The 19,090-nt window shown below is 37.7% G+C and overlaps 1 protein-coding gene and 1 non-coding gene across 6 annotated transcripts in view; both read right to left on the reverse strand.

The window, feature by feature from the left end:
* WDR17 (WD repeat domain 17) overlaps positions 1 to 19,090 on the reverse strand; it is an 88,340-nt gene that overhangs the window by 46,140 nt on the left and 23,110 nt on the right. For all 5 annotated transcript variants that reach the window (XM_075555784.1, XM_075555783.1, XM_075555787.1 and 2 more), the window contains 3 exons: positions 14,234 to 14,485; positions 7,158 to 7,280; positions 4,641 to 4,825 (listed from right to left, as the gene is read on the reverse strand). In XM_075555784.1, the coding sequence (XP_075411899.1) occupies positions 4,641 to 4,825; positions 7,158 to 7,280; positions 14,234 to 14,485 (560 nt within the window). The remainder of the gene's footprint in view (positions 1 to 4,640; positions 4,826 to 7,157; positions 7,281 to 14,233; positions 14,486 to 19,090) is intronic.
* On the reverse strand, positions 10,907 to 11,009 carry LOC142455699 (U6 spliceosomal RNA). The gene has a single exon (XR_012785849.1). It is a non-coding gene; the product is annotated as a U6 spliceosomal RNA (small nuclear RNA).

Here is a 19,090-nt window from a genome sequence, read left to right on the forward strand (position 1 = left end):
ACCATATGAAATCGGGATAAGCACAGTGGTTGAATGTTCTCTGTGCTGCTACAACAATGTTATTTTGTCCCCACCTAGATTTCACTCAACCCTAGTTTTTCAAATCAGCAGCTAAACACAAATAGATACAATGTTTTCATTTTCCAATTTCACTTCAATTCAAAATGTGCCTTTTAAATTATTCATGGTGTGTAGGATGCTGTTCTGGAAGTATGTGTAGCAAACAACTATTGTTAGGTGTCGGAGAGTAAAATCTAAATCACAACTACCCATGTACAACAGAATGCAACACTGCCTGGCTCTGCATCGTGTTCCCAATGCCTATGCTTGACCCCATTGTTGAAGCCACCGTGTCAATCCATCTTACTCAGGGTCTTCCTCTTTGTCACACAACCTCTGCTTTTCTAAGTAGGATGTCCTTTTCCAGCTACTGGTCTCTCCTGACAACATGCCATGAGACTTTGTCTAACCAATGCTAAGGAATCTTCTGGCAGCTCATAGTACATTCAATATTCAATGACATGAGGTCTTCCTTATTCATTGTCCAGTTTTCACATAGATATGAGGCAATAAAAGCCCTTTAGTTCTCAAAGTGATATCTTTGCTTCTTACCATGTTAGAGAGATCTTTTGTAGCAAAGTTGCTCAATGAAATATGTTGTTTGACTGATTTCCTGGCTGTTATGTCCAAGACATTCTGGTCTGACATAGTGGGTAAAGCCTTGGCCTGCCAACGGCATAGACAGCGCAGGTGTAGTATGAAAGAGGAAGCTGTCTGATCATGTAAAGATTTCGTTTCAGAAAACTTGTGGATTGGTTCTGTTCTGATCTATGAGTTGATTCAATGGCATTGATTATATATATATATATATATATATATATATATGATTTGATTATGGATCCTAGTTAAATGCAGTTCTTGACAGCTTCAATCATATCTTTTATTATGCTGTTACTTATTGGTCCAGTTGTCAGGGTTTTTGTTTTATGTAGAACTGTAATCTACACTGCAGGCTATAATTTTTTGTTTTGTTTTTAATCATTTTATTGGGGTACATACAACTATTACCACAATCCATACATACGTCAATTGTGTAAAGCACACTTATACATTAGTTGCCTTCATCATTCTCAAAACACTTGCTTTCCGCTTGGGCTCCTGGAATCAGCTCATTTTCCTTTTTTTCCCTCTGTCCCCGCTCCTCCTCCCTCATGAACCCTTGATAATTTATAAATTATTATTTTATCATATATTACACTGCCCAATGTCTCCCTTCACCCACTTTTCTGTTGTCCATCCCCTAGGGAGGAGGTTATATGTAGATCCTTATAATTGGGTCCTCTATTCTATGCCCCACTTCCTGCTCCCTCCCAGTATCACCACTCTCACCACTGGTCCTGAGGGGTTCATCTGTCCTGGATTTCCTGTTCCTATAGGCAACACTGTACATCCTCTATATAGTGTTTGATCGTTATCAGTAAGTGTTTCAATTTCTCTTCTCTTTCAGCTAACAAGAGAGTGTCATCTTTACATTCTAGGTTATTAGTCAACTGTTAATACATTCATATATATTGTTTGGGCAATACAATAAAAACAAAACAAGACAAACCTGAAAATAAAAATCTCTATACTCCCAATTTTGACACAAATAAAAAGAATCAGACATGGTCCCAATTTTCAATGAATTTTGTTCCAAAGATTTCTAGGAGGACTGCTGCTTCAGTGTGGTGTGTATGTTCCTTTTCCTGGTTACTTGGATCCCAAATAGCCCAGAAGACAGAAAGTGGTTTATGCAAGTCCATATAAGCTAGCTATATACGGCAAAATAGAGTTTACCCGTCATGTGCTTATGAGAGTGCATGTAACGAGCTCAACTTAAATGGCTGGAGTCACATTTTGACTTTTAAGATGTTGCTGAGTGGGAATTACAACTACTCTAAGCAGCAGAAGTTATAACATGCTGCATGTAGAGCAGAAGTTGCTCTAGGATGTAAAATGCAGGCCTAGGACTTTCCATTTTCCAACAGCTGTAGTCCAATTGTAGAAAGGGGTCCCTTAAATTCTTGTCTCTCCGATAATAGAAGCAATCACAATCTTCAGGGAAGGCCATAATTAACTTTTTGCCATGGAAGACAGATAAAAATCTCAGGTTCTGCAAAAGAGAACTAAGAGAGTTTTTTCCAGCCCTTGGTACACAAGGCTAGAACTGTTTTATGCTCTTTTTCAAAAATATATCGAAGTTGGAATTAATTGCCTCTAGGTGTATTTTTTAAAATGTGATTGTTTTTACCACTATGCTTTCAAATCTTATTTTTGGAATTTGATAACTCACATATCAAAAATCATATTATAAATATTTTATTTTGTTTTCTGCTCAATAAAAAGAAACAGTATATTTCTTAATTTTAAGGAATTGAGCATTAGCATGGAACAATATTTGTCAGAAGCATTTTAATAGTATTTTATTTATCTTCTGTAGTTTGTAATCTTTAAAAATGCTTTAGGTAAACATCATATCAGAATCAGATGTTTGTTTCTTCCAGTCAACTCACATTTGGGATTGAGAGAAATGATAATAATTAAAAAAATTATTACCTCTTCTAAATAGTAGGTACTTTAAAAACTGAGAAGTACTGAAATAATTTTTAATAAGAAACTTTTAAATACTCATTATATTAGAATTATATTTCTTAAATAAAATGTATTTTATTATGGATCTATACTTTAAAAGAAAAATTATTTAACTTATGCTATATGAAATTCTACTAATAAAACTTATTAAAATCTAAATGTATTCTTTCTTTAAAAAATCATTTTATTGGGGGCTCGTACAACTCTTATAATCCATCCATCCATCGTGTCAAGCACATTTGTACTTTTTTTTGCCATCATCATTCTCAAAACATTTTCTTTCTACTAGAGCCCTTGGTATCAGCTCCTCATTCATTCCCCTTCCTTTACCACCTTTCCTCCCTCATGAAACCTTGCTAATTTATAAATTATTATTAGGTTTTTGTAAATTTATTCTTATATTTTTTCTTCCTCCATATTTTTAAAAAGTAAAGGACAATTTGAAGTACTACAGGAAATTTACACATTGTGAATATCTGGAAGTATATAAATATGTAAAAGAATGTAATAATATTTTAATGAATATCAACAAAAGGAATGGTTTAAAATAAGTTAAATATTGTTTCAAAATTTATTTTGCTATAATTCAATATTTTCATTTAGAAGGAAAAGTAGATTAATTGTCTTAAAGTGCAGCATTATTATTGAGCTTTCTTCTTCCCTGTGTAATAGAAAAAATATAGCTCTATATCCCTTTTTATAAGTGAGGTCACAGGACAACAATATTTAAATTTCTTAAATGTTCACATCAGTGTAATTCAAACCTCAGAAAAGGAGCATTTTTATTAATCTTGATCCAAGAAAATGATCTAAAATTGACTATGGTGATGATTGCCCAATGCTTCATAATATGACAGAACTATTGAATTGTATGAATAAAACCATCTTTAAAAGAATTGGTGAATTTGTTTTTTTTGTAACTATTAATTAGACTACATATTACGGTGTACATTTATTTATTAATTCACTCATTCATTCAACAAGGGTTAATAGATCTGGCTAGGTGCCAGGCACACCAGTGTAGATGACATGACCTTGCTTGTTGAAAGCGAGGAGGACTTGCTGATGAAGATTCAGAATTGCAGCCTGCAGCTCATGGGAGCGGTAGTCGAGAGAGCAAACGATGACTTGTGTTGGGTAAGTCTGGCACCCTCGACTTCTTTAAATATTGAAAAGCAAGCCTGTTACTTTGAGGTGCTGACTGGCCGAGTTTCACGGGGCTTATGTAGCTAGTCACCAGTTGGAACCGCTCAATGGCACCTAACAACAGGCGCCAGGCGCTACTGTCGGGGTGAAGAAGACATGTGATGTCTGAAAGGCAATAATAGTCTATTCTACGTAAGACCTTTAGGAGGCCCAGTGAGGTGCCTAGGTGGAAGGGCTTTTCTCCTTAAGGATTGGTCGGTCCTTTGAGCTCACGCAGAGGCGCCTCAGGGATTGGCCTGACAAGGTGCTTTCAGATGCCAATACCTTGAAAGCCCGATACAGCAGTGCACATGAGGACGCGCGGAGTGCCACCCAACTGCCCACGATAACAATCACCCAATGACACACAGTGTTGGCCATATTTCTGATAACAATTCAGCAATCTAAATGAAGCTTAGAAAACATTTAACTCCACCCTATTCCTCTCAAAAATAATTATAAAGTTTGGAGTAACTGGCAGAGATGCATATGTATTTCTTCTGAAAGGAGATCCTATTTCTCATAGTGCCTTCCAAAATATAAAACAGCTACATGGTTTTCCAGTGCCATATGCTATGAATTAAGTAGATTTTAATATTTGAGGATTAAAATTTTAATAAATAATGAGTTTTATCTTCATACTATATATTTTTTCAAAATACTTTAACCATCTATGATGAAGTTCGAGTACATGAATACTTGGAAAAATAATTTTTAAAGATATAGTGTGTTGGTAAAGTTAAACACATAGACTTACAGGATTTGTACCGAACAAGAATTGTGTATAATAGAATATTAGAGGTAAGGAATGGCTGGAGACGTACCAAATCCCTGAGAAAATCCCATTTCTTGGCTCCCATATCATAAAGTCCAACTCCACCGTCCAAGAAACAGCAGACTGCATGCCCAGGAGGGAGAGAAAATGCATGATTCGGTGTCAAATTTGGGAGTGGGACTGCTTCACTGGTTGAAGACGTATAATGATTTTTGGTTGGAGACTGGATCAAAACTACAAATAAATTTTAAAAAGATAAATACCAGGTAAATTTTGTGCTCATTACGAAAGCTTGGTTTTCAAACTCAACCAGCTGCCTGGTGATCTGGTTCCATAACGGTTGTGAACAAACCCTCCCAAGCTCGATGGGACACTACATGGAAAGAGAAGCAATGGACACAAAGGCAGGGGGTTGTCTTTCTCTTTAGGTATTACATCAGTTGACTTTCATCTGCTGAATGAAACCAACATCACTTAATTTCTAAAGAACCTCTATCATTTACCTTTATTCAAAATGTATACTAGTGATCGCCCGAGCAATGACCAAACTCTTCTAACACAGAAGCACTTTTTATAACGTTGTCCAAGAATGTGGAAAATTATGCACAAAATTATATCTTATTTTGAAAGGAGATATGCAGATGAAGTGAAATGGACCAAAATTAGTGTGTGAGAAATGACCACCTGTTATGAAGATTAAATAAATTAAATTAAACCACAGCATAAGAACCTTTCTCTCTGACGTAACAATTTCCCCCTCTTCTACAGATAAAAACACGAATGCAAATGATTTTTTCCACTATTTTTAGAGCAAAAAACTCTCTTACATTAGTGGCCAAGTCAATGAAAATAATGATTCTTAATATTATTTCTAATTCACAAATTAAAGATGATGGCCTGACATAAATGTACATCTCACTTTTTCTTCCCTGTTTCAGAGTCTTATTTTGTTTTTTACTGTTCATAAGCTCTCGTTTCTATTTCAATTATTTAAATTCCCCTTGTTCAGCTCTTTTGCATATATTATTTCTTCCATAGTTTCTTCATTTCTTCACTGTCCTTTTCCAAGAAGCTTTTCATTACAACATGAATATTCTCTTGTTAACATAAGAAAAAACACAACACTATAAACTATTAAGCCACTCTTATTAATTAAAGAGTTGAATATTGATAAACATTGCCATTGTTTTTTTTTCTTTGGGATTCAAAGGTGCCCTCGTGGCACCATGCATGAAGTTGGCCTGCCAGCTGAGCCCACCTGCCACTACGTGGGAGTGAGAGAAGTCAGTTTGCTTCTGGAACGACTTTCAGCCTGTTTTGTATCAGTTTGCTGCAGTTCTACAGAAGAGAGGTAAAGTGAAATGGATTAAAATTAATGTGTGAGAAATGACAGCCTGTTAGAGGGTTTGAAGGCAGAATCCTAACTCATAGAATTACTATGAGTTCGAATCAACTCAATGGCTGTGGGTTTTGATTTTGGTTTTCACTAAGGATAAGGCTCATTTCGCAGAATCTACGGATGGCAGCAAATCTGGACTGGCAGTTTTTTCAGAGTTTGGTTAAAAACTCGTGTGTCTTGTGATACATTTTCCTACTATTTTAATTTGGTGATCTTATGGGTGGATTTTACATCCTGTATGCATAGCTAGCTAAATAAATGACTCATTTTAATGCCTACATTTATTTTTTCATTTTTACTTAATTATTATTATTCCACACTTTTTACTAAATAACTGAGGTGAAACAAAAGAAAATAAATAAAAGTAGATATCTAATAATGTGTAACCTGAAGGAATCACTCCAAATATTGACTCTTTTATGTGCTTTTAAACGATCTTCTATTTTTCTCTATGGTCCTGGACTAGTTCTGTAATGTGAAAGAAAACAATTGTGGTATTTTGATCATCTCATGATCTGGAAGTTTATAACCTCTAAATATAAACAAAAACTAAATTCAGGAACATACACAACCCATCAATCACCACAGTATTACTTCCCCAGTCTTCATATTTCTAGGTCTTCCAGTTTCCATGATTTAAAAATATTAGTACTCTAAATACAATTTTCAATTTATGTAAAGGGTGGCGGTTAAGATACAGAGATTTTCTGCTACTTTCCATTGTCCACAAATTGGACATTAAATTTGCTCACCAAAATAGCATTATTTTGAATTGTCATTGAAAATTACTTATAAAGCACACAGATAATAAAAGGACAAAGTTTAAAACAAAGTCTCCTATGTTAGACCAATATTCTTGAATCCCAACATTATTGATATTTTTTATTTACTTTCATGGATATCATTGTTTATTTTCCCTAGATAGATGTCTCAAGATTATCTGAACACTTTGCTTAATTGTATTTTTTTAATGTCGGTGAGCTGTGAGTATTTTCATTGTAGTAATATTAGGTTTTGTGGAACTTTGATTACTCCTTTAGAAAATACATCCTCTCAGGTTACTTTTTAATAATACTCTTCAGTAGTATATGCTGTTTGTGTCATAGTTTGAGTCATTTTATGTGAAAGCAGATATAATATTTTAAAGGTAATATTATTTTTACTTACATTTTTTCCTTGGAGGAGAATTAAGCACATGTAGGCAGTGAAACCCTGTTTTCTTCAACTTAAAATTATCAATAGGTGTGGTTCTTGAAACATTCCAAAAACGCAAAACACCCACTTGAGAATCTAGTAATACCAAAAAGTAGACAGTTGATTAAATAACAAAATCGCCTAGACACAAAGTAACAACAACAACTGAAATTGTACTTGGGAGCTTTTAAACCTAACTTGACATTCTTCTAACAAAATACAAACAGTGACAGAAACATGAGAAATGCTACTGGACTGTACAGTTTGGGTATGTTTAGTAGGCAGCTTCTGTTTATAAAGCCCAGTATGATCATTTGATCACCAAAAAGCTTCCCACTGACCTTCGACATGTTCTAGGAAATATCTATCCATAGAAGTTTCTCCCACCTTCCCACTGACTAATTTTTTCCTCAAAAGTTCTTACCCACTTGAAGTCAAGCCCCAAGGCCATAGAGTTGACTGCAAGTCACAATGACTTCATCGACACAGGGTTTCCCCCAAACAAAGCCACGGCTTTCTAGTCCCTTAAAGAGTTACAGCCTCAGAAACTCACAGGGCGGTTCCACCTTGCTCTGCAGGGTCGCTGTGAGCCAGCATCTGATGTGGTGACACTGACTTTGGCTTTGACACCGTGTTTCCTAGGTGATAAATCTATGGGAGCAGGCAGCCTCATGTTTCATGTTTCTTCCATAGGGAAGCTGGTGGGTACAAACAGCTAACCTTGGTACCCCAAGTCACCAACAGGGTTCTTGCATACAAACACCCCCCACTAAACATAAACAGTTAAACCACCTCACTTCCATCAAGTCGATTCAGACTCCTAACAATTCTACAAATAGAACTGCCTACCTGTGGGGTCCACAGAGTAGAGCTGCCCCTGTGGGCTTCCAAGGCTGTCAGTCTTAATGGGAACAAAACCTCATCTTTCTTTTGAGGAATAGCTGGTGGATTTGAACTGCTGACTTTGTGGTTAGCAGCTAAACAAGATTCACTCTATCAATAGGGCCCAATTCAGTTAAAAAAAAAAAAGACTGCTAAATATATGTAGATCAACTAGAAAGCCCCTCCAGCCCTCACTTCCAAAACCCCTTCCTGAAGAGAACGCTTTCGATCAGAGATTATCTCAGGCCTTGTTTGTTTGTTCTCTTTTTACTCCATAAAATACAGTTTACTTTCAAATGTCTGTGAGCCTCTGCTGAAATGAAGATGAATGCAGATAAATTCTTTGGTTGCAAGTTTAAGAATACAGATTTAATTTTGTCCTTAACAAGGCGTAATGAAATGAGTCTTATTTTTACCTCTCCTCTACATACTTTGGATGATGATTATTATTATGTTGTATTTGTAATAATGGGGGTATGTTTTATTTTAAAATATCCTGATAGTTACTTCCACTTAAGGTACAGAAAGATTCAAGAGAACAAACTCCCTATTCTACCAATAAAAGACACCAGGTCATATTTTTCTCATATTTTGTTCAATAAGTCAGAGAAGTGAGGCTTCATGCCAACCAAGTGTATTCTAAAGAATAATAGGCCCTGGGAAAAGAAAGGAGATCCACAACATCTTTTGCTTTGGGCAGAGCACAGGACAAGAAAGTGGTCCCCATGAAAGTGGCTAAATGATGTCTTATTCCCAGACTTGCAGAGGTGATAAATAGGGCGGATGGCTTGCTAATTAAAAGCCAATAAAATCCACTGCCATTGGGTTTGCTCTGACTCGGAGCAGCCTTACAGAGCAGAGAATGGCCCGCTGGGTTTCTGAGGTGTCTGAAGTATTTCTTCGTCTCATCTGTCAACCACACAGTAACTGGTGGAAACTGCTCACCGTGTGGTCTGCAACTGAATGCATCATCTATTCAGCCAACATAGCTCCTTTGGATTGAGAATTAGTCATTCTCCATCTTCATTTTCCATTCATCTCTCAAAGTCTTGCGATTAAGTGTTGAATTAACCATTCTCCATATTAGAGGTTTTCTTTTATTCTTCTATGTCCAAATTTGGCATGATTTAGCCTTAATGATGCTACTCAATTATGACAATAGGTAGGAGCCCTGGCAGCACAGGGGTTAAAGGCTGATGGTTCTTGCCCACCAGCCGCTCTGTGAAAGCAAGCTTTGGTAGTCTGCTTCCCCAAAGAGCTGCAGACTTAGAACTCTTGGAGACATGGGCTTGCTAATTGAGCAACAGTTGATTTGCTTTGAGGTCTAACTAAGTGTTGGGATGTTAACTGAAAGGCCCACATTCAAAACCACGAGCAACTCTATGGGGGAAAGACAAGGCTTTCTACACCCGGAAGGAGTTACAGTCTCGGAAATCTATAGAGGCTGATCTACTCCATCTGAAGTCGGAGGTAGTAGAATAACAATTATATTTGTACTAAAAGGTAGCTTTGAATCAGCTCTTAGCTAGACCAAACCCCAAACTCATTGACATCGAGTAGAGGCTGACTCATGGCTGCCCCGGAGGACAGTAGAACTGTCTCTGGGTTTCTGAGACGGTAACTGTCGGCCTACGGGTGCAGAGCCGTGTTTCTCCAGGGGAGCGCGGGGATCTCCACCTGCTGGCCTGGGTTAGCTGCCCGGCGTGGACCAGTGACCCTACCAGGGCTCCGCAAGCTCTTAACCATGGAGCCTTCAAATAGTTAGAGCTCATAATTGACAAAATTTTATTTTGTTTTATTTACAATGACTTGATTTTATTTACATTAAATGTTCAGTGAAACAATAGCTTCACATTTTTATATTTTGCTTAACGTTTCTATACTTTGGTAGCAATGCTTTTTGTTTACCCTTGTATAAGTTTAGGAACTGTTCCGTATATTCTGTTGGACATTCATGTTCCGCATCAGCATGTCAAAGGTTCTTATTTTTCTTTTGGGAAAGTTGTTTAACTTTATAGCCAAAAGTTATTTGAATACAGATTTATTTTTGAATTGAATGATTAAAAATACTATAGAACCTATAAAAAATGTTAAGTGATTTGTCCAATTGATCTAACATTGAAATTACAATTTTAGATGAAAATTTCCTTGTTACAACCATTTGTCACTAAACAAAATACTTTATGATGACTTATTAAACATTTTATTTATGTAGACAGCATGATTCATTTTGTTACCAAATAGTAGTATTATTAAAAATTAAGCCAAATGAACTAAGAATGAAGGATTAAAATTATTCATTTGGATTCTGACAGTGGCCCAACCAAAGCCTAAGATTCATATTCGCTTAAGAAGAAACTCTGTTCTATGTTACTTCAACAGCAGTTTCATAAGAAGGATGAGGTAACTATTAAGTAGGATTTGTCAAGGCTAAAAATGGCTATAAATATTTTATAATAAAATATTAAACCATTATAACTATACTAATTGAAAATAATAAATGAAAGTCCAGAGAACAGAGAAGGAAGAAGAGAATTACAGGAAAAGTCTAGATTTAAGTCAAGAGAATTCAATGGGAAAAGAATAAATGAATGATATCGAGAAAACTGGATATCCATATGCAAAAGAATGCTATTCAACCGCTACCTCACAACGTGTCAAGCATGAACTCAAAATGGGTCAAAAACATAAATCTAAGAGCTAGAACCACAATACATTTAGGAAAAACTCCAAGTTGTAAATCGTCATGATCTTCAGCTTCTCAGATGGGACACGGAAAGGACAAGCAAATAAATTTTATCAAAGTTAATATTAAAAAACTATTGTGCTTTCTTTTTTTTTTTTTTTTGGAACGCTTCACGAATTTGCGTGTCATCCTTGCGCAGGGGCCATGCTAATCTTCTCTGTATCGTTCCAATTTTAGTATATGTGCTGCCAAAGCGCGCACACTATTGTGCTTTCAATGACACTATTTGAAAAATAGGAAGACAATTCACAAAATTGGGTAACGAGAGAAACCATTTTGCAGATCACATATCTGATATGCAGGATAAGCAAAAACTCTTAAAACAACCACAAAAAAGCAAATAGTCCAATAGAAGCTCAGATTTGAGCAGACGCTTCTCTAAAAGAAAGTATGCAAACGGACCATAAATACATCAAAAGACAGCAGCATCAGTCACTAGAAAACAAAAATCCGATACCACCCGAAAGCCACGAGAATAGCTGTAGTAAAAATCAAGACAGTAACAGGTGTTGGTGAGGCTCTGCAGGCATCAATATCCTTACCCATCGCCAAAGAGAATATGAAATACTAAAGCTAAATTTGAAAGTAGCCTTACAGTATCTGGAGAGTTAGACAGAGTTATCATGAAAGCCAGATGCTGCAGACGGATTCCAATTCATGGCAACCAGTTACCACATAACTCAGCAATTCCAATGCTAGGTCAAGACAACTATTCATAGTGAAGTTATTTTAATAGCCAAAAAGTATTGACCATCCAAATGTTCACTGATGATTGAATAGCTATACAACTTTCATATATCTATACAACAAAATATTATTCAGCCATTTTCATATAGAGATACGCACGTTACAGGTGAACCTTGAAAACATAATACTAAATAAAAGAAAATAGATTTAACAGTCACAAATTATATGGTATAATTCATGCTAAGTGGCCAGGAAGGCAATTTTATAGAGGTTGCCAGGGTTGTGGGGAGGGAAGAAATTGTTTAGCTTTGTTTGCTTTCTCTTTTTTAGAGTTATTTCATTCATGAAATGTTCTGGACTTTGTCCTAGTGATGGCTGTACATCTTTGTTAATATATCAAACCCAAATGAGTTCAATAATTTATAAAATGAGTTTTATGTTTTGTGAATCTTATCACAATAAAATAATTTAAGATATCTATTCAATTTAAGAGATTTAAATTACTAATAAAAAATTGCTAATCCAAACCCATTTCAGAAGGCAGGACTCCATGTCAGCTCACCAAAAGCATGAGTGACATGCTGTGGAGTTGAAAGAAAATATCTGAACTAAGGGCCCACCTGGTTCTACACGTAATGTAAATGCTAATGATGTAAAGCACTTCTCAAACAGTATTGAGGGGATAAATATCATTTGTCCATTGTCTTAAAGCAAGCAAATAAGGGAAGTAGAGTATCCAGACAGCACTCTATTCAGGGCCCCTGTTCCTGGACTTTAGTGAATGGTAAATGTTTCAGGATCATTGAATTCCAAGTTGTGATTCATAAATTCTTTCACCTTCTCTTCCCCCACCACACCCTTAATTTACTGCTTCTTTCAGGATGAGGCCCATAGCGATCTTATAGGACAGGTTGAACTGCCTGCGTTTTGGGGGCTGAAACTGTCTTCCTCCAGGGGAGAGTGTTTTGTTTTTTCATGATTAAGAAACCATGAAGGAGCATTTTGTTTCTCAACTCATGGTGACAGAGTCCAATTTCACTTCCAAATAGGTCTAACTCAGAATGTCTGGTCATTGGTTGCCAAAATATTAGTGAGGTTGATATGTGTCCTATCCAGTTAACCTGCTCTTTGGGTCACTATTTCACTGCCCTCCTGCAACACCTGAAATTGAACTGCCTTTTGTCTCACACACATACACACACACACACACACACAATCACATGTACAAGGAATTACCACTCAAAAAAATGGATTTTTCCCAAAGCTATGTGCTTAAATTTTTTTTTACAAAACAACCTTACCACCTTCAAAGTACTCTCCATTACACTTAATACATTTGTCAAATCTGTGATTCCTTTCTTGGAAACATTTCTCAAACTCATCTGTTTGGTTGGCTGACAGCACCTCCCTCATTTTTCTTCACTCTTCTACGTCATCATATCTGTCCTTTTCACACCCCTCTCCACTCACAGAAACAAAAAGAAGTCGCACGGAGCGAGATCAGGTGAGTAAGGCGCATGAGGCAATAAGCATGCTTTTTTGTCCCAAACTTGCACACTGTGATGGCGATGTGAAAAAAGTGCATTGTTGTGATGACAAAAACAGTCCCTTCTGCCACAAATCAGGCATTTATTTGTCACACACTGTTAAGCAATCTTTTCAGAACCTCTGAAGCAAAAGCTTCAGTAACAGTCTGACCTGGTGGAACCAACTCCAAACGCACTGCAAGTTAACATTTTCGTCCTTTTAGGAAGTTTACTGATGTCCAGAATGAGGTTTGTCATCAACTGACACTTCACCTTTTTTGAAATGAGACAAACACTTGTACACTTGCATTTTTCCCATAGTGCTGTCCTTGTAAACTGTGTTCAACATCACAACAGTTGCTGGGGCAATTTTCCCAAGCAGGAAAAATAGCGTCACAGCTGCACACTGTTCTCTTACATCAGCCATCACAAAAAGCAAGGTTTGAGTGAAACTGCTTTTATGAAAAAAATCACTGTGACCAAAGAGAACATTCCCAGGCAATGCCACTGAGTGCAATAACTCAGAGCGAGTTGCTGGACACTCTCCTAGTGGGAAAAATTTGTGTTACTAAAGCTCAGCTCAGCACAGCTCTTTCCTTTGCAGGGGATACGCCCTTGTATATACATCTATGATGTACAGGCAGTCCCCATGTTATTAACACCTGACTTATGTAAAACCTGTAGTCATTGTCCAACCCCTCTGAAACATTAGAATTTCAAAGTACATAAAATGATTCATAATAACAAATGGATGATACTTTGAGATTCCATCCAAAACATTGTTTTCATAATGGCATTATTATGTTAAGATGATTTAATATATCTGGAATTATTTCTTAAAATTTTAAAATATAAAGGGACACTATTCTATATTTACACAAATATCTAAGTGATACTGATCCCTAACTGCCCCAATTTGCATACAAATCCGATGTAAAAATCAATTTAGAAATGGAACTTATACATAATTTGGGAACTGTTTCTATGTGCATGTATTTTCAGAAACCTTGAAAAATGGGTCTTAAGCTTATTTTGATTTTCAATAGGGTTTCAGTATACAGCATACATAAATGTAAAAAGAATATACTGTCATATATAAATGATATTTATATAGTAGGGTTTGCATAAAATTAGCAAAAGGCTATAATTTCTCTGATTCAATTAATAATACACCTATTTAAAGTGCTGGGGAATGAGGGGAAACTTACCTCCAGTTACAAACATCCCTGGGGCACTGGGGACCCAGGCCAAGCATTGCACAGAAGCTGCCGCACTGGGAAAACTAAATGTTGTAATGCAGCAAAGAGATTCAGAATCAACCAGGCGAATTCCATAGTGCAAATTAGCCACAAGAAGATAGTCAGTAGACAGGGGGTCCCATTCCACGGCTGTAATTGGATCTTCCTCATCTGTCCCTTCAAGAGATTCAGGTCTCAGAACATGTTTCTGATTTTTATTACCTATTGAAATATGAAGAATAATATTCCAAACAAGAGTCAGAAAAAAATCAATTGCTTTTCACCACATTCCTGCACCCCTCTGCACAGTACTGATTTCTGAGAGCACTGAACCCGAATCTGGAAATTCTTTGCAGGAGATTTAGTTGATATCTGGCTTAAGGGAATTAAGTGTGTTCCCAACAATGAAAGCGAAACTGAACTGCTTTGCTGTGGCCACCTTTAATCCCTTTGGGTTTTTCCTATTCGAAAAGACAGAGAAACAATACACTTGATTTTGTCAATGGCTGCAAACTTCATTAAGTTCAAGTAGTGTGTTTCCTGGGATTAAAGGCGAGTTCTTCCATTTACAACTGTGGTCTTGAGCAAGAGACTTAGGCTCTATGTAGCTCAGCTTCTTTATTTTATATAATGAGCAGTACAACAGAAATGAATCTACAGAGTTCAAAATATTATTAATTAGTGATATAAAATGTTCAGAACAGTGAAGGAGTGATATAGAGTGAGTGATATATTATAAGTGATATATCAATACCGGATAATACTTTTTGATATCATTCATGACAATCATAATTGACATCTGGCTGACAGTACCACAAAGTCAGTCAGAGAAATAGGGAGATAAAACAAATGGAATTGAATGATGTAATGGATCATCAAATTGCACACTTGTTTCTTCTAAGTACACACTGGTACTATGGGGAAAATGCACTTCCTGGATGTACCACACGGGGGTGCCAACGAGCCAGTCTGCAATTTCCCCAAAGAAAATCTGTCAAACTAAGTTTAAAGCCTGCAACCTTGACAGGAAGTACTGATTATTCTTGTTACTAGAAACTTTAAAAGACATTAATTATATTCTTCATTATCTTTTAATCTATTTCTCCTCAAACTTTTTGAAGCTCCTTTGTAAAGATAGAGACAGGGGGGGGGGGGCGGGTAATTCTGCGTGGTGCAATGAACAGCAAAGGAGGTGGACAGATCTGACCTTCCGTGGCTCGCCTACTGTCACCAGGCCAGTGTTAGGCGGGCTTCCGAGTCTCATCATTCTTCATGCATTTCTGACACCAGCTGTTCCCCTCACACCTGTCTCTATCTGTGCTAGGCTTCATCATTTGTTGCAATGGCCACCGAGAACCGGTAGGTAACACTTACACGGCAGGTGGTTTCCCGGGGAGGTTACTAGGTTACCGCCACGCGTCAGCATCAGCAAACAGCAAGGCTACAGTCAGGGTCTCTTCAGCCAGGCAACCAGGTCTCTTTCCGGATCTCGGCCTCTGGGCCATGCTGTGGCCCAGCCTCTCTCCCATTCTCTGTCTCTCATCCACGTGGGTCCTTGGACCCGGCCTTCCTGGACGAGTGAGCCAGCCTGCCAGCCATGATGCCCCACAGCCCGCAGCTTCAGGCCAAGGATGGAGAAGGTACCACATCGTCTTGGTGCCGCTCCTCTGTCTCCATGACACAGTCTGTGCCGCCTCTGGTCTAGGTGGCCTCCACCGGCCCAGGGAGCTTGAATAGGCTCTCCGTAGGCCTTGGTGGGTTTTTGTTTTTCTCGTCTGCTCTTCCAACACAGTTCATTCTTACAGCCAGGAGTGGCAATCAGAACTGACTGTTCCTCTCTAAGGGTGGCAAACCCCCGTTTGCACAGTTCGAACTCGTGACGTGGTGCCAGTCTGGAGGCGCCACACTGAGTTTTACTCCACTGCACTTAGATACACAAAATCTTTGCTAAATGGATTAGAGACCTGTGACTTCTCACTTCTGGGATTTATTTTGTCATCATATGCTATTTTTTTTTAAATATAAGGCGTGTGTCACCTGAGCTTTGTTTCAATTTGGCAGGTCCAGAATCCTCAGTCTGGCAGTACGGCCTCCCCCATAATGCGGCCTAACACAATGCAGCGGTTCTCACTGGGCGTCACGACTCCTTTGGGGGCCAAATGACCCTTTCACGGGGGTCGCCCAAGACCATCGGAAAACACGTATTTCTGATGGTCTTAGGAATGGAGATGTTGGCTTTTTACACATACTGTCACAAAATGTAGCAATGCAATTTACTGTTGTTGCATGCTAGTCCATGCTTCAAGACAAAATTTATTTGTAATTAGAAATAAATATTTCACAATATATAATTACATATTGTTTTGTGATTAATCACTATGCTTTAATTATGTTTAGTTTGTACCAATGAAAATACCTCCTGCATATCAGATATTTATATTACAATTCATAACAGTAGCATAATTATAGTTATGAAGTAGCAATGAAAATAATGTTATGGTTGGGGGTCACCACCACATGAGGAGCTGTATTAAAGGGTCGTGGCATGAGGAAGGTTGAGAACCACTGCAAGAGTGGGATGATTTGGGCAGAATGCAACCGTTTTCAGGTCACAGCACGATGGCATTTCCTTCGGGTTGTGGCCTACTTCCTGTATATGCATAAATAGACACTGTGGAAAATGCGCGTCCTTTCTCCTTCTTCCTGCTGGCCCACATCCTGCACCCGATCTCTTGGAACTTCAGTCCACACGCTGACATGTTGCCTGCCAGTGCCTGGAGGCTGTTGGTGGCCCTGCTGACCTTTGATTCCCTGGACTCTACCGCCACAGTCCTGTGGTCCTCCCGCTTCCTAAGCCGTCTTTCTGCTTCCGAGCATCCGACCCACACATTTGAGTCAGACTGGGCTTGCCCACTTCTCCAATTGTGTAGGTCTCTATCTATCTACCTATCTATCTATCTATCTATCTATCTATCTATCTATCTATCTACCTACCTACCTATCTCTCTATCATCTATCGAAGACTGAGGTGGAGGCAGAGATAGAGATGTATTACTGGTTTTGCCTCCCACCCTTAATGAGTCTTACGTTAGTGATAGTTTATCTTAGAATGCCCATATGTATTATCTGGCGGACAGACGCACGGTAGCTTTTATGGGGTCAGTAAGTTTTGCTGCATAACTTTCAAGGCAAGTTTGTCTTCTTTACCTTTTTCAAGACAGAAACCCAAGCAACAAACTACAAAATCTGTTACCATGAAGATGACTCAAAGCGAGTGCCCAAAGTTCAATCCATTCCTGGTGCATCTAAGGCTCCTTTTTCCAAAGTAAAACAAACGTCAAACAAAATCCAACTCTGGCAGCAAGTGAATATCAAGTCACAGTGCCCCTCTCAAGCAGAGTGCTTCTGCCCCTTAAGTTCCCAAGGCTGCACATCTTTACAGGAGCAGACAGCCCATCTTTCTCTTGGGTTGTAAATCTTTACGAAAGCTGAGTGTCTAGGGCCGTGGTTCTCAACCTTCCTAACGTCATGACTCTTGGATACAGCGCCTCATGTCGTGGTGACCCCCAACCATAACATCATTTTAATTGCTACTTCATAACTAATTTTGATACTGTTATAAATTGTAATGTAAATATCTGATATGCAGGAGTTATTTTCATTGGTACAAACTGAACATAATTAAACTAAGCATAGTGATTAATCACAAAACAATATGTGATTATATATTGTGAAATATTTATGTGTTTTCCAATGGTTTTAGGTGACCCCTGTGAAAGGGTCATTTGATCCCCAAAGGGGTTGTGACCCACAGGCCTAGGGGGTTTGAACTGATTACCTTGAGGTTAACAACCCAAAGCATACCCCACTAAGCCATCGTAACTCGGTAAGAACCTGCTATAATTAGATACAACAGACTGGTGAATTTGTCATAGTTAATCACTTCAAGGCAGATAGAGGACTCTTTTTGATTACATAATAGCCCAAACTGTACTACTTAAATATATTCTAGGCATTTACATGAGCCAATTAGTATTTATAGTTTGTTAGAAATGTTTTAGCATGTAAAAAAGCAGCAGGACAGCACCCATCCAAAATAAGGGAACTTTTGCAATCTAGACGCTATATGAGATTTCAGTTACGTTGTTTCAAAGACCCAGACATATCCTCAAAATTATAATGACTTACGATAGTTATCAAATTCTTTTCTCTCTGATAGTCTGACCTTTTAAATTATGAGAGACAGACAAATGACTCTATAAACTTCTATAGCCAGTCATTATAGCAATGAAGTAAAAAATAGTTGACAATACTTTCTAATCCGTTTTTATCTACCTATTATCATTATTTATATCTTATTTTATCAAATTCAGGCACTGTGTATTTTAAGGGGACATCAGAAATATGACTTGAATAAATAAATAAAACATGGTTGACAACATCTATATTGAAAGAAACTGCACCGTGAGATCATAGCGGGTTAACAATAGCTGAGCTGCAGCTGTTAACAAGATTCGGTGTGGTTGTTAAAGCTGAGCAAGCATATTGGTGTTGATATAAGTAGTCAAAGCCCAAAGGAAAGAGCACATGAGAGGTTACTCGCGTCGTAGTGCCAACGATATAAAAACAAAGCTCACGAACAAATAAAACATGTGACCAGGAACAGACAACTTTTCCTAAAATTTAGACCTGAAACAAAAAACGTTTCCTGTGCACTTTCAAGAGGAAGGCACGGTGTTAAATGTGAGGAATGTCATGAAAAATTCCTAATATAAAGCAAGGCAAATAGTATTAATATTAACCTGGCCATTCTACTATTAAAAGAAA

The sequence above is a fragment of the Tenrec ecaudatus genome, chromosome 8 (assembly GCF_050624435.1).
Source record: "Tenrec ecaudatus isolate mTenEca1 chromosome 8, mTenEca1.hap1, whole genome shotgun sequence".
Lineage (NCBI taxonomy): Eukaryota > Metazoa > Chordata > Mammalia > Afrosoricida > Tenrecidae > Tenrec > Tenrec ecaudatus.